Consider the following 16115-nt stretch of genomic DNA (forward strand, 5'->3'; position numbering starts at 1 on the left):
ACAGCAGTAATCCCTATCTGGAATGTATCTTTGGCCTTCTCTTTGCAATGGATAAATTTCAAAATTCTTTTTCACATGCAGCCTTTCACCAGTAATGAGTTCACATAAGTATAGACACTTCATTTCAGTTTCCCTCACTCTGTTCCTCTGCTCCACTTTGAAGTAAATCTCATTTCTTTCTCCCTATTACTTTCGAAGGTATGATACTGTGTTATTTACTTTTTAAACACACAGAACTATTGGCTCTTAGTATGAGAAAATTGCTTTCTAAATTTTAGAAAATATTACATTTAATATTCACATCCTGAAAATAGTCTTAAAATCTTGTTATCCTATGTTAAGTGCTTACCTGTAGTTTTAAAGCTTGTTGAAGAGGAAGTGCTTTTCACTCCTGTAACATAAACTACTGTTACTCTTACAAAGTAGTTGGTTGAAGGAAGAGTTCCTGTGAGGTTGCATATGTAAACAAGATCTGCTGTGCATGTAGTGCTCGCAGGAGAAAACCAGCCACTCTTTGTTGGCCACTAGAGAAAAAAATATCCTCATGGTCAGCTTTATTGCTCTTCTGAAAGCCTGTCACAGTTCTATTTCTGGGTAGAATAACTACTTTTCCACCTCTTAATGTTGTAGTGGGGATATGACACATGTGCTGTTTCAGTCATGGGACTTTGTCCTCTTAGAGACTAACGTCACAAATTCTAGTTTTTTTTAATTTGTTTTCAGAAGACCTACAAGTCTTGCCAGTAATAAAGATCTACAGATTAAGCGACCACTTTACACAGCCAAAAGGAACCTTCTCCTTGTATTTCTGGATCACCATGGTGTGCCCATAAGCTCAGCTTGCCATGACACAATTGAAAGGTGGTGGTTTAGTGGAATTGTGCTATGACATTTGTTTTAGGGCAGGGAAATCTTTAGTGTAAGTCTAATGAATCTGATTCTCTGTAGTGAAGAATCTATGTGATTCAGCTTAGCACACAACTTTTTCCGTGTCTACTGGTTCAAGCTTTAAAATCTGAAGTTTCCATCCATGTAGTGCTTACATCTACACTTTGCACTACTGGATCTGTCTTTGTCTCCAGCATTTTCTCCTAACCCATATAACAGGAAAATACAATTCAGATACTAGGTTGTAGCTAATATTTATTGCTGAAAACCCATTTCTTATTTTTCTTATGCAGAGCAAACTAAGGATTTATAGATGCAAGCCAGGTTGGGGCAGAGCAGTGAGGAAACAGGGAGAGGGCTCTGCTGAAACAGGAGACCAAGGAGGAATTCTGGTGGGGTCATCCAGGATGTCCTTTGGCACTAGGGAGTACTAAATTCTCCAGCTGAATTCCTCCCTGTTCCTGGCAAATGCTGCCTCCATCCTGCCCCTACTGAGACACTAAGACTGACATCACCAGGCCGAAATTATCCACTGAGACTCTTCATGTACATCCTGCCATTCACCCTGTCCTGCTCACCAGGACAGAGTAGCTTAAGTTCAACCTAATATAAAAAAACCAAAAAAACCCCTAAGTGGTATTTTTACCTTACACAGCTCAAACCAGAAGCTGGATTCTTTGATGTGCAGAGGAGCTCTCCATTCTAGCTGGAAACTGGTATTTCTGGGAACTATGTTGATAGGTGCAGGTGGAGTCTCAAAAGTTTTTGCGATGACAGGGACGCTTTCAGAAAACCAGTTCTCGTCAGGATGAAAAGCAAGAACCTAGTAAGGGAATGAACGAACTATACAATACCAGACAAGTTGGAAAGGCAGCTCTGCTTTAGCGACCCAAAATGTTTAGGAGATTAGCTGTTTTCAAACAAGACAGTGTTCAGGCAATACAGATAGAGGTGTAGAAATATTTTAAGCCTCATAGCTGCAGTGCTACACATCTTCAGGCTGGAAGTTTATGGCCTGGAGGGCATGGAGTACCCTTCCCTTCCACAGAGATTCTTCTTAGTTTCTCATCTCAGTTTTCTTACCAAGACTTTTCCCTTTCTAGACCTTTCATAAATGCCACATGGTCTTACGCAGACATGCAGATGTCACATCATGTTATGCAGAGGTTTAGAACCACAAAAACACAAAGTGACGAGGTGCCTTAGGATGTTGCCTTTCACTAAGCCACAGTCTAATATGAGTTATATTTGGTATGCATACTTGCATAAACTCATACAGGTATTTAGGTAGGTGTATGTATACATACATACATACATACACATATATGTATTCTTCATTGTAACATCCAAGTCATTAACAAAAGTACAAAATCAAATTAAGACCAGAACAGATGCCCTCCTGCCATCATCTGAATGTTCTCCCAACTGTGAAAACCACACTGTGATTATTTGTCATGTACCCAGAGCACATTCTGCAGACAACATGTTTACTTGTTTGCTTTTGAAAATGTCACTCTGCTGACAGCTCTGCTGTCCAGATACATCATTTATTGTTTTCCTTTTAAGTCTTCATCTATAAAGGGAGAAGCAGTACATTTTGTTATGAATCTACACTGGACACTTTTATTTGCCTGTTTTACAGAAGAGCAGTAGAAATATTTGCAGTTTAGTGAAAAAAACAATAAAACTACTTGCAACTGTACCTTGAATGAATTTTTTGTTCCAGGTTGGAGCCCACTGACAGACCAGGCAAGCATCCCATTTGAAAATTCACTTTTTCGCAAGGGTGTCGCTGGAACAGGAGGTAATGAATTGACAGAGATTTGATAACGGATGGATTCAAGAGGTCCATTTGGCTTCAGAGGGTCACTCCAAGATATATTGATGGTAGTGTCAGACAAAACTAATGTTTTAATAGTATCAACTGCCTCTGGTACTGAAATAGAAAGAAAAATGAACCTTCTTTTAGGTACAGATCTCACAAGAGGGTTTTTTTGTCTTTTTTATTTTTAAAGAAGTCAAGAAATGTCACCAGGGAAGGAAAATAAGGTTAGATGTATATTAATATGATTAATTTACAGGACTGACACTTTACACATATAAAATTTGTATTCTTTTATAGTCAGTCAGCTACAGACATGTTTGAAATATTTTGAGGGACTTTTTAGTATCCTCTTGGCTATCCTACAGTTAAAGCAGACAAAAAGATACCAAAAAAACAGCTGGTGTTCTATACCACTACATTTATAGTTGTATCACTGAATTCCTGTTCTCTCTTGGTTTCCTGATCAGGGTCTCAGATGTGAGTTTAATATGATGCTCACTTGGACACACAAACAAAAAAATACCTGTGCACTATTCCAATTGGAAAATCTTCTCTTGAACAGAAACTTCTGATGGAAGAAAACCCAACATTAAGCATCGCTTGCCATCATTTGCAATTTTACTCAGAAATACATGATCTGGCTGAGTTGTGTAAGGAAGAAACTGGGTTGCTGCTCTGATGTCTATACTAGCTTGTTAATTGTTCTCATTAATCACAAACTCATTAATTGTTCTGGAGAAATCAACCTTTCCTTTGAAGCTTTAAGGTCACAGACTTTGAAATAGTATATGGCATACCTCACCTCTGCATTGAAAAGTTCATTTGCTATTTAATTGTCCAGATAGATAAAAAGTTCACTTATTTTCCCAACATATCAGAATGATGAATCCATATGTTATCATTTATGTCCTAGTAGAAGGACTGTAGATTATTTGATGAAATATACAGAAACTTGACAAATAAAGACTAGACAAATTTCCCATTTCTCCAGCTTATACATATGTGGAGTAAGAGTGACACTCTGTGGCAAGAGAAAAGCATTATTTTTGCCAAGTTGTCTTCCTCCTTTTTCATTCCCTCTATCTTGTTATTTGATGGAAAACACACATTAGTCTGAGCTTCTTTTACTTCATTACAGAATTGAGAGAAAGGCAGAAAGAATTCACACAGCCTCAGAGGTGTAAAATAGTGTACACACTTCAAGAGGCTCTAGGAGCATCTGATTACAATTTAAACTAGCAGTTACATTCATGAAATTGAGAACATAAGTGTCGGGACACATGTACCTTCTATTTACAGCTGGTTGGAAATTTTTCAACAAATTGTGAAAAGCATTCTGAATGATGATACAAATACATATTAAAAATGCTCAGGGTTTGTGAGCTGGGATATTGGGGGAGGGGGGAGTTGCTTGGTTCTTTGGTTTGGTTTGGCTTTTGTCTAGGACTTTATTTTGATCCGGATGTTTTGTTTTGCCCCAGCTGCAGTGGCCTATTCTGAGTTTCATGTTTCATTTTAACTTGAGACTGAAAAATTCCATTTCAGTGGAGCAATTCAGTCTCCCATTTCATATGCTACCCTTATGTTTCACCACTGAAAGGGAGTGCGTTGCTGCAGAATTGCTAGGTTTACCATACAGAGAAGTAACGGTGTGAATTCTTGCCACATCCCAATAGTATTCAATCTTATTCAATCAATGTGTCACACTAATTTTATACTGTGGATATGGATTCCCATGCAAAGAATTGAAATCTATTGGGTTTTTTTTTTTTTACCCATAGATTCCTTAGGAATACAGAAAATGTAGAATCATAGAGTCATCAAGGTTGGAAGAGACCTTTAAGATCATCTAGTCCAACTCTCCACTCAGCACTGTATCCCTTAAACAACTAAGCCAAATCACTCAGCACCAGATCCAGATGCTTCTTAAACACCTTCAGGGATGGTGACTTCAGCGTCTCCCTGGGCAACCTATTCCAATGTTTGACCACCCTAACAGTGAAAAAATTTTTTCTAATATCTAATCAGAATCTCCTCTGCCTCAGCTTAAGGCTGTTTCCTCTAGTCCTGTAACTGAAGACACGATAGAAGAGGCTGGCTCATAATATTCAGAGATCCACATAGGATGAGAGCCTATTTGCTTGATGCTGCAGATGCCAACAGATCTGACTGCTGAGAGGAAAAAAATAGCGTAGTTGCAAGAGAACTTCCAAAGTATAGTTTGTCTGGATTCCAAAAGAAGAGCAGCAATATGCCTGCACCTCTTGTTCCACTTTCATCTGAAAGATGAAAAGAGGTTAATCTTAAACAGAGGGGGAAAATGTGACTGCTCCCAGGACAAAAAGCAGAGAATGATCTGTGCATAAGAAAAGCCACTGGCAGCTCACAGGTGATGCTCTCCTGTGGACAATGGTAGCAGAAAAAGCGGGTACTTATTCTATAAATAAACCTTTAAAGAAATCACAGAGCACATCCCCAAGGGAAGAAGAAAAGGAAACAGGACCCCTGGCACGTACTTTTTACCAGGTATTCTGAATAAAGTGTTTCCTTGAACACAATTGATCAGTAGGGGAGAGAGACATTGAGTCAAGTAAGAAAAACATAACAGTGGCTGTCCTTATTTCAACTGTAGTTACTTTAGCATCTTCTGAAGCAGTCAAAAGCCAAGGAGAGGTAAAGAATGACAAGGGGAAGCCTTAGAAATCCTGCTGTGGTGTCTTAATATCCACAGAGCTGCCCAGCCTGCACAGCTCTATGTAACTATAGCCATCCCTGCTGTCCCTGGGCCAAGTGAGCCAATGCCCAGGGACCAGGTGCTACTGTGACTCTCAGTTTCACTCCCTTCTCAAGAAAAAACTGCTCCAACTCTGCAGGACAAGAGCCAGGCAGAAAAACTAGTGAAGATGAGGGCTGTAGCATTCCCATATCCTTGTGAATTCCACAGTAAGCATCCTTAGGTACAATCTCCCTAGTATTCCCTGCAGAGCACAGACTTGCTGCCACGTAGACTTGGCTGTAATTCCGTCTTGCTGACTTAGATATTATCAGAGGTGCCTGATGCAAGTGATGGCTTTACGTGGAGCAAGCTGACGCTGGCTGGGGACACCTGGCACAATAAATGGGTGACAGCTACAGAGCAAACCTGATACAACAGAAGAGCAAGCACTATGTATACTATAGGGAATAGCTACCTCTCGTAATAGTTTTCCATGTTTTCACAGAGTTCAGCAGACACACTCCAACTATGAGAAAATTGCCTGAAGAGAAGCACAAAGGCAACTCCTCTGGAAGACAGGTACAAGTGTGCATGTGCACACACACATGCAAAACAAGAGAAAGTGCTGAGCAAGGTACTTCTATTGGATTGGGTTACAGCGTAAGACAACATGTTCAAAAGCATTACGTGCATCTTGGGATGACCCTTTTCTTTCTGGAAGACAACAAGAGCTTCAGGGAATTGACCCAGTAGCTGCCCCACAGCTGCAAACAAGTGGAGTGAAGCAGGGAGTGAGCTGAAGTATCTTCCTGCCCTTTTTTAGGTGTTTCCAAGCACACAAGGCATCTAGCTCAGACTAGTAGTATTCTCAAAGAATAAGGACATCTTGGACTTGAGCTGCATGTGAATCTCAATTCCTCTTCTGGTAACTGATGAAAGTTTCCAGGTCATATTGTTTTCAAGGACAGATGGGATACATAGGTCTGCACTATAGTGGCAGAGAGTTGGTTTTCCTTACTGTCACATGCCCCAAGCTTCATCAAATATGAGAAGCTAAATATTTAAGAAAAGGAAAAAGAAAACTGTGCAGTGCAGCTGGAGAGAGGAGTGAAAATACATGGGGGGAACAACTCTGCAGACACTCAGGTCAGTGAAGAAGGAAGAGAGGAGATGCTTCAGATGTTAGGGTAGAGATTATCCTGCAGTCCCTGGTGAAGAACACAGAGCAGCAGGCTGTGCCTCTGCAGTCTGAAGAGGTCCATGGTGGAGCACCTGCAGACCCTAGAGAACCTCATACCAAAATAGGTAGATGTCTGAACAATACTCTGGCCCCATGGAAAGCCTGTGCTGGAGCAGGCTCCTGGCAGGACCTGTGGACCTGTGGAGAGAGGAGTCCATGCTGTAAAGGGCTTGCTGGCAGGACTTATGACTTGTGTCCACAGGGGAACAGCCTGTTCCTGACAGACTGCAGCTCACAGAAGGGACCCGTGCTGGAGTAGTTTGTGAAGAACTGGAGCCTGTGGGAAGGACTCACGTTGGAGAAGTTCACGGGAGGGACTCCATGCCAGAGCAAGGCAAGAATGTGAAGAGCCTTCCCTCTGAGGAGAAAGGAATGGCAAAGACATGATGAATTGACCACAACCCTCCCTCTGCACCTCCCCTGCACCACTGCAGAGGAAGAGGTAGAGAAAACTAGAAGTAAAGCCCCAGAAGAAGGGCGAGGTGGGAGAAAGTTGTTTTAAGGTTTTATTTCTCATCATCCTACTCTGATTTTATTGGTAATAAATTAAATTAATTTCCCCAAATTGAGTCTGTTTGCCCGTGATAGTAACTGGTGAGTGGTCTCAACCCATGAGCCTTTTGTTATAGTCTCTCTCCCCTGTCCAGCTGAGGAAGGGAGTGATAGATTGGATTCGGTGGGCATTTGGCATCCAGTCAGGTCAACCCAACACACTTGGGTTAAGATAAGATGTTAGGCCAGGGTAGACCAATTGTGATGATCAATATGGCCAAGGCTGAGGGATTGTTTCAGGCAGTCCTTGTATCTCCTCTTCGGGCCTCCTCTCTTGCGGCAGCCAGTGGCAAGTTCCCCATAGAGCACAATCTTAGGGAGGCGATGGTCCTGCATATTGGAGAAGCGCCCTGCCCAACGCAGCTGTGTTCTCAGCAGCATGGCCTCAATGCTCGTGACTGCTGCCTGTTCAAGGACAGACATGTTGGTCACATAGTCAGTCCAGTGGATGTTAAGGATTGTACGGAGGCAGCGCTGATGGAAGCGTTCTAAGAGACGCAAGTGGTGGCAGTAAATGACCCATGATTCAAATACAACCTGTTAAAAGATGTGGTCCAGGGCAGAAACTGCAACTGTTTATCCAGTTTAAACCATAGTTTATCTTTCCTCAGGAAGCCAATGAGCCAGAACACTGAAGAATACATATGTGTCAAATGAATCTTACAAATTCATCAACTCTGGTTGCCAAAACCTTGCGAAGATCTACACAGGTTGCATTTTAAGCAGACTATTTGTCTGCTTCCTGACTTGCAAACCAAACTTATATATACACACCTTTCTTTAACTGAGATGAGAATTCTGTTCAAAATCAGAATAAAAATGAAGCAAACCTCCACAAAGAGTTGTGACAACTGTGTGTTTTTCCATAGGCCTCACTTCCTCTTCTGAATAGTAGTTCTTCACTGCTATTTGTATGGCATAGCTTGAAAATGGCTGTAGGTTGTCTAGGACAGCAATAGGATCCTGAAATTCCTGTAATTAGACATCAGATAATAAACACTCGTTCTTAGAAAAGAGAATATGTCATATGTCACCTCAAGCATCTGTCAGTGAAATGCATGGTAAAAAAAATCATACAGTAGTTCTTTTGCATTGTAATACACTTTAGTGTTTAAAAAAAAGAATGTTAAAATCATAGTTTGGGTAATAGGTTATTACAGAAAAGAAAGCACATATCCAAAAACAAGCCAAAGTGTAATACCACACTATTCAATGGCAATTCAGGAAATGGTAAAGTTAAAAAAAATTAAGAAAAAATTATGAACAGAAGTACAACTACCACAAAGCACTTAAAGGCAAGCTATTTGGTTGCTGGACAGTCTCAAGAGTTATTTCAACCAATTAGTATCAACCACAACCACTGATTTCACAAGTAGAAACTGAAGACTTATTTTAGTAGGATTTTAGCAAAGGCATGTTGAAAAGTAGAGTACTTGCACAAAGGAAAGCTAAGAAATCTACCACTTACTAAATACCAGACAGAGAGGTGAGTTACTGTTGGAACATAGAAATGGAAAAACTCACTGATAGAAAGTTACAGAATAGTTTATAATATTACTACAATTGATATCATATTCCCTGTTTATATGTGATATCACACACACTATTTCTGTTCTGAAAGAGTCATACCAACGTTTTCTGCTGCAGAGCGGACAAACAGTATCTTGAGTTCCTGCAGGTGTCAGTCATTTGTCTGAAAAATACCAGGTATGTCGGTGTAGGCTGCGTTATGCCAGGGCACAGCTGCTGTGGTGTGGTGGATGGTAATCTTAATGTAAAACTGGTGTTGGTCGTAGCAAGGATAGTAGGTTCATCGGAATCTGGCAATAGGATCAGGCATCTTTTATCTAGGAAAGAGATCAAAAATTTTTTTAAAAAAAGGTAATTATGGCTGGATCAATCCAAACTTGCATGGGATCTCAGCACTAGTCTTAGCAGAAAGCGTAACCATGAAGTATTCTCTCTGCTTTTACAAACTGAAAGAGGAGAAAAACCCACCTGAATGTATTTTATTTGATGACATTCATGGACACAAAACCAGTTGTCACCAAAGGAAGTCTCATTTATGTTTGATAAGATACAGCTTTAATAAACAATTTATGTTCTTCCTTAAGCAGAAAATGGAAATGCAAATTGTAGTTACTGTGTTATCAGGGGCACTAAACATTGATAAGCCCAAACTTGCTTGTCACAGAAAAGACAGACATGCAGAATAGAGAGTACCTTTCTCTAGCAATTAAATGGTTTGGGAGTTTTGTAGTTGTTGTTTTTTTGGGTTTGTTTGTTTGTTTGTTTGTTTTTTCCCCAAACAGCTTTCCGCATGTAAAGAAACAAGAGGGAAGGAGAGACAAATTTTGGAACTAGAAAAGGAGTCTGTAAGGAGAAAGCAATATGAAACTACACTCTGACAGTTAACAAAAAATAACAAAAAAAAATCCTCTTGATGTACTTTTAAAAACAAAATAAAGTTGTATTGAATGGATTTTGCGCTAAGAAGGAAAAGATCAAGGTATGTGCATAGGGAAGGTACAAGGACCAGTGCTTGCCCTTAGGCCAGAACAACTGACCTCATAGTCAAGATCTTTTCTTCCTAAATGAGCAACCTTGACATTCCTACCAAAGTCAGGTTCATGCATAGAAGAGAAAGCAACTAAAAAAGTCTGTTTAACAGAAATAGATGTAAGGTTAAATCTTTGTCAGTTTTATATCGACCCAGAGTAGTAAAACTCCCATGGGAAAAGTCCCAGATGGAATAAAGAATTGAGTCACTTTCAGTGTTAAAGTTTTTGTCAGGTGGTTCCATAGAAAGGTGTTTACCCTGACAAGAAATCCTTCACTACATATTCAGTCCCCTTCCTTATAACCCTGAAGAGAAATCATTCTCTCAGAGAATCTGAGACAAGACAATAATTTTCACCGAGTACTTCTGATGTGTCAAATGATCAACTGACATCACATCTCCGGATGGCAATTAAATAGGTTAGAGTGAAAGGAAACTCTAGCAGTACTCCTTGCTCACATCACTAAAGCAATAAAAAGCATGTCAGTCAACCCAGATGGTCCTTAAAAACATCACTTTTCCACGTATACACCATTTGCTTTCAGTACTGAGAACTTTCTTTGTCTTATTTTAGTATGTTCACTTACTTTTATTTTAAATGTGTATTATGTTCAAATGTAATTCTCTTTATTGCCCTCCTACTCAGATGCCAAGGTTGTATATTCCTCCAAATATATTTGCAGCAGTCAATGTAAATAAGAAGAGATCTGTAGGAATCTCTGGGTAGAAATAATCCACTTGGACTGAGAGTTGGTTCTTCCCTTTCTAAACCAGCTAAGCCTGGGGCTCTTGCGGGAAACCCTATCCCCTGGGGACAGGGATTCTGTATCAGGGCCAAACCAGGCTCTTGCACCAATGCCAAACCCACACAGGTCTCACGGGAACAAACATGCCCAAAGTGCTGGTAAGAATAGCCTGTGCATTGGTAAGAGCAGCTGCAGGCAGGAGTAACATTACTGGCTACCCAAAAGAATGTGAAATTGTTATATTCCAATTAATTCCATCTTGTTAAAATATTCTCTTGTATATTTGCCAGGTTTTTTTATACAGAACTGGAATTAAAGAATTATTTTGAATATATTCAACACACTAGTAGCTGTTCTAACCCTCTGCATTTACAAAGATAATCCCTATGAATCCTAATTTTCAATTCTAGGTACCATAAATCCTAATTTTCTATTAAAACTAATTTTTTTATTTCTTTCATTGTCATTATACAATGGTTTGTTTAAAATACTCGGATTTCTACATGAAGCTTGGGTCTATTATAATGTAACCTATAATTTTCTCTCAGGAACTTCTTTATAAATAATTTTAATAATCGAAGTCTTATCTCTTAGTCTTTGGAAGGGCAGACCTTTTTATTTCAGTTTTACATACTTGTGAACAAAACCAGAAATCTGTGTCATAACAGAGGTTCTTTTCAAACTCTTACTACAACACTCTGTGGAACACATTTGCTCTTTTTCTCTGCTTTAATGTGCACCACCTTTTCTAAATCTCCAGGTTTGACATAACTATGAAAATAGGCATGGTTTTGCACTAAGAAACACGGGCAAAACTCATCATCATGACCTTTCATGTGATCTAACACAAAGCCAGTCATCCAGTCACCCTTTTAAAAATATGCAAATTGTTTCCCTCTAGAAGGTACCTGAATCTATGAAGGATACTTTGCATAAATACACATGGCACCATAGGCAACTTAAATACATGCTTCTGAAATACATTGGTTATATTTACAAAACAGCCCAAATCCCCCCTACCTGGATACAGTTGTGCCGCTGAGCTGTAAGCTAAGATTTTTAGCTTGTGATTTTGTCTCTTGTGAAGGAAGTGTCCTGTGCTTTCTTTATTTAGTAGCCAAATTTCAGTGTATTCCTTTGTTTCTGCGCTCCAGTATATAAATTTCTTATCTGCAGTCAAGCTGCCAATTTTCTTACCTGTAGGAAAACATTGCATAGTTAAGTTTTATAATCACAGAATATGCTGAGTTGAAAGGGACCCACAAGGATCATTAAGTCCAACCCTGAGCAAACAATTTTACAAGAGTAGATGGGTGTTTTTATTCACAGTGAGTCAACATGGGCTGAGTCAACATCTTGGCCATAGTGTATCTTTGAAGATCACCCCCTGAAAAGAGATTTCTGATATTTTCAAGTAGGTCTCATGAAGCTGAGACACTGTTATTTCAATTTACAAGTGTAGATTTGAAGGGGTTTTATTACCCATAATTATGAGAACCATAAGTCTATCACCAAACACAAGAAATGAAACACGAAAGTGAGAGTTGTCTGCAGAAATTTTCATCCTTTTTCCAAGATGTAAACCACTGTGATCTGCCCTCTCCTGGGAACAATTAAGACAGCTCCTCTAGTAACAGAACAGGTTTACCAGCACTCCTCCAGAACTGAGCTGAAAACCAAGCAACAAAGATTAGGTGTTATTACAAGAATTGAAATATAGATAAGTTGTCATACTAGACCATACCTTCTTGAAGTACCCTCCCCACATATTGAGGTCTGCAATGCCATTTTCAAGGATGACTTAATATGCTCCTGTATATTCTCACTGAAATAAAGTCTAATAGGTGTAGATAATATGAAATCCTAGCAAAATAATGTGTTAATACTCTAAGGGAAATCTATTGACGGGTAGCATTTGAGGCTGTAGCATCTCATTTGATTTACATCTTACTAGAATACATACATGCATCACAGTTTTTCCTCCCAGTTTGTATCAACGTGGTACACAACTGGAAACATTAAACACAAACATTTTGTCCGTATTGACTAAACATTAATCAGTTTTATAAATATTGTGCTCCACAACAGTAATTTTTGGAAACAAATATTGTTTGATGTAAGAGACAGCAAGAATCATAAACTACCTAGAAACATAACAGAACACTCAGACCTTGAAAACTTGGTATTTTGGTAACTCTCCAACAGTGACAACCGTCCACATCTGAGGCCCATATTTCATCTCTTCCTCTGACAAAGAGAAGCTGGGGATTCTTGGAGTCAGACACATCTATACTCATAGGTCTTCCTAGCTCTGCTTCTGCCACGTTACAGGTGCAGTAGTTCCTCATCTGTTCTTCTACTGATATGTATCCCAAAACGTGGTGCACCGTGTTATTCGGAATATCATAGTAAAACATGCGGCTGCCATAATCGAGCTCTTCCATCCAGTACAAGCGGCTGTCAAATAAAATGGATTCCTTACAGTAGAAAAACTTCAATCTGAGCAATCTGCCCCAAGTGCAGTCCTGTGAGTTATTAGTCAAAAACCTCCCAACCCTTTAAAATGAGGTAACTACAGCAGTGTACTTGCAAAGTGATTCCAAGTGCTTACTGGTTATTTTTGTATGGAAGGTCACAATAACTGATTATTCTGGATAAAGTGGTTACTGCAAAAAATTGTTGTCTGGTGCTGAGTTTCGTTTGCATTACTTAAATGGAAGAACCTGTCAGTATTTTAGTATGATTTGAAATCTTTACTCAGTCACAGACATCTTTTGAAATTAGATATGACCAAGCTCAACTAGTTGTATAAAAGTAGAACTACACCTAAAAATTTCTGAGATTTACATAATGCCAAAGATTCATATACTATAAAAAGTCCTTTTTGATTCTTAACAGTGAAAGATTTAATGAAAATAATGTTTAAAATATGCTTTTAAAAAGTTATTTGCAATATATGCCTTACCTTAAGAAAGGATAAGACAACAGAGATGATACAGTTGAATTACTTTTGCCTAATTGCACGTTCAAGGCTTTTAGAGATTTTTTTTTCAGCTCAAGATAAATAACAAATATTTGAGTTTCATTCCATGGTGTTTTCAAGGCAAGAAAGAGATGTCTTGCAATCCAGTCCACTGTTATGGCTGTGACATTGTGAAGATATGCGTCTTTGAAAAACTTAAGAAAAAAATAAAAACATTATTAAAACTGTTTAGGAGCAGAATTTTCCAACCTTATGCTAGAACAATATGAAATTAGATTTGTTTCTGAAAGAAATATCTACTTGGAAAGTAGAAGTCAAAATATAAAGAGGCACCATGGATTGAAGATTGCAATATTTTTGTACAGTTGGAAACTATTGTTTCAGAAATATCAATTATTGCTTCCATATTGCTTTTATCTTCTTGATATTAGAGTGAAATGAAATTACATAAATTTGATACAAAAAATAAATTTCTTTTATTTAGTAATGTGAATTTTAAATTAAATGTCTGATTAAATATCAACAAAGCATATGTCAGTAAAGATATTTGTGATTAATAGGACAACTTTATCAACCTTATCCACCCATTTTGGCTTTTTCAAAAACATAATTGGCCACAAAATACTGACAATGATGGTCACATACTTTCCTAGATTCTCTAAGTAAGAAAATGAACACAAAAATACCTGAAACTTTGAAGCATTCTGCATATTCAGAATAAAAAGAGAATCTTCTATGATATGGTATGCTTTGTCATCATTGGCAGTATAACAGATGTCCTTTACATTTGTCTTTGCTGAAAGTTCCCACATGGTATGATTATTGTCTATGTCAGTAAGAAACAATTTGTTGGCAGTAATAGTTATAAGAGTTGGGACAGGGAAAAGATCTGGAAGGAAAAGGGCACAGCAGAATTCATGAAAAAATATTCTAGATAATCACAGTAATTCATAAGGAAAGTAAATACAAGATATAAATAAATTATGGCCCTGCTCTCAGTAAATAAATAAAATAATGAGATGCCTTCTTGTCATCACAATCAATTCCTCAGATATTTTCAATGCCATTATGGATGTTTACCTAACAAATTTAAGCATGATAAAGCAGATTTGCTCATTTAATTAGCTTTAACAGCCCAACTAGAAATAACCTATGATCTCTAGTAGGCCTCTAACTCTCCTGGTTACTATTCACAGCCTAATTGGAAATATTTTACGATCTCTAGCAGTATGCAGATTACAAATCAAAAGCCACTGTTATGGAGTTGCCTAGAGTTCCTGGAGTTACCTAGAAATGTTAATTTAGCATAGTTTTGAGGAAAGGCTTGAAATTCCTGAAATTTAGTCTAATGATAGGTAATGTGTTCATCATTTCATGTCAGAAGCTGTAACTATTTTCTCTGTGGTGTCTGCTGTAAGGTGGAACAAATGTCACATAGAATCATAGAATCAGCAGGGTTGGAAAAGACCTCTGAGATCAAGTCCAACCCTTGATCCACTACCACCATGGTAGTGTTGGAGGCTGTTTATCAGATTACCACATTCTTGTACTATCAATTTCACCAGCTATTGCAAACAAACCATGAGATGGCAACTAAATCATCCATACCTGATGAATTCCCCTCTGCCACTTCAGACAAAGGTCCTGGGCCTACAGAGGTGAAGGCTTGCACCTGTGGGACAGGAGATTGTTACTTATGCTAAGTGATAGCATAAATGATTGCATTTGAAAGTCTGTAAAGTCATATTTAATGACAAAACCAGTAGACCCTCTGTCTGCTCACCCAGGAGTGTACTGGTATGCTTCTGTTTGACATAAATACTGGTCAGTTCAAAGGTGACATTCAGGGTTGGACTATGGCTATGAAGAGAATTTTAAGCAGTGGGTGACAATCCATGCTTTGTCTAACAATTAGAGCTCAAAGAACTCCAGACAGTCCTGCCTCTTTCCCCAGCCTGGAGCAATTCCTACTGTTGGTTGACGGTTCAACCAGCACAGTGTTCTCCCCATCAATACCTGCTCTATGGTCTCATGCTCTTAACTTGTCTTTCAAGCACACATCCTGTGTGTTCCAAAGCTTTTATCATAATGAGACTATGACTTCTTGGCAAGTTTTAATTTTATTTTTTTTTTATGGAAGCTGTGGGAGTCCTTGCAGAAAGCACAAGCTCTTGCCCCAAGCCCAATACCATCTCTTAGGCAAAAACATCAGACAGCACTGATAATATCTACTGTCTAACATGACATAAGCTTAATTTTTCATACCTGAAACCTTACTGTGAGGGTAGGAAGCACATCCTTGAGAGAAAAATGCATCAGGCTGGTTTTAACGTTGATTACATTCCACTCTGTGAAAGTGTCAGCAGTGCTACTCTGATTCAATAATTGATAGTAAATCCTGAACTGTGTTAATACTCCATTGTCCCTTTCAGGTCTGTCCCACCTGAACTCCACAAGGACTTTCTCATCACTTTTATGTAGGTTATGTCGTAACACATATATTCTAGGGTTTGTAGGTGCTGAAGGAACTGTATTTAAAAAAAAAAAAAAAAATCAGAGAACAAATACTCCTATTAAAACACAAACTCTACCTCATAATTAACCC

General features: G+C 38.6%; 1 protein-coding gene across 2 annotated transcripts in view; it reads right to left on the reverse strand.

The window, feature by feature from the left end:
- The window catches only part of ROS1 (ROS proto-oncogene 1, receptor tyrosine kinase), a 73267-nt gene that overhangs the window by 28130 nt on the left and 29022 nt on the right, over positions 1-16115 (reverse strand). For both annotated transcript variants that reach the window (XM_027899104.1, XM_027899102.1), the window contains 11 exons: positions 15776-16038; positions 15119-15182; positions 14197-14399; positions 13493-13704; positions 12698-12984; positions 11548-11724; positions 8851-9068; positions 8052-8193; positions 2592-2824; positions 1535-1711; positions 350-524 (listed from right to left, as the gene is read on the reverse strand). In XM_027899104.1, coding sequence (XP_027754905.1) covers positions 350-524; positions 1535-1711; positions 2592-2824; positions 8052-8193; positions 8851-9068; positions 11548-11724; positions 12698-12984; positions 13493-13704; positions 14197-14399; positions 15119-15182; positions 15776-16038 — 2151 coding nt within the window. The remainder of the gene's footprint in view (positions 1-349; positions 525-1534; positions 1712-2591; positions 2825-8051; positions 8194-8850; positions 9069-11547; positions 11725-12697; positions 12985-13492; positions 13705-14196; positions 14400-15118; positions 15183-15775; positions 16039-16115) is intronic.

This window comes from Empidonax traillii, unplaced genomic scaffold (genome assembly GCF_003031625.1).
Source record: "Empidonax traillii isolate 1590-97213 ecotype Southwest subspecies unplaced genomic scaffold, ASM303162v1 scaffold641:size396790, whole genome shotgun sequence".
NCBI classification, from domain to species: domain Eukaryota; kingdom Metazoa; phylum Chordata; class Aves; order Passeriformes; family Tyrannidae; genus Empidonax; species Empidonax traillii.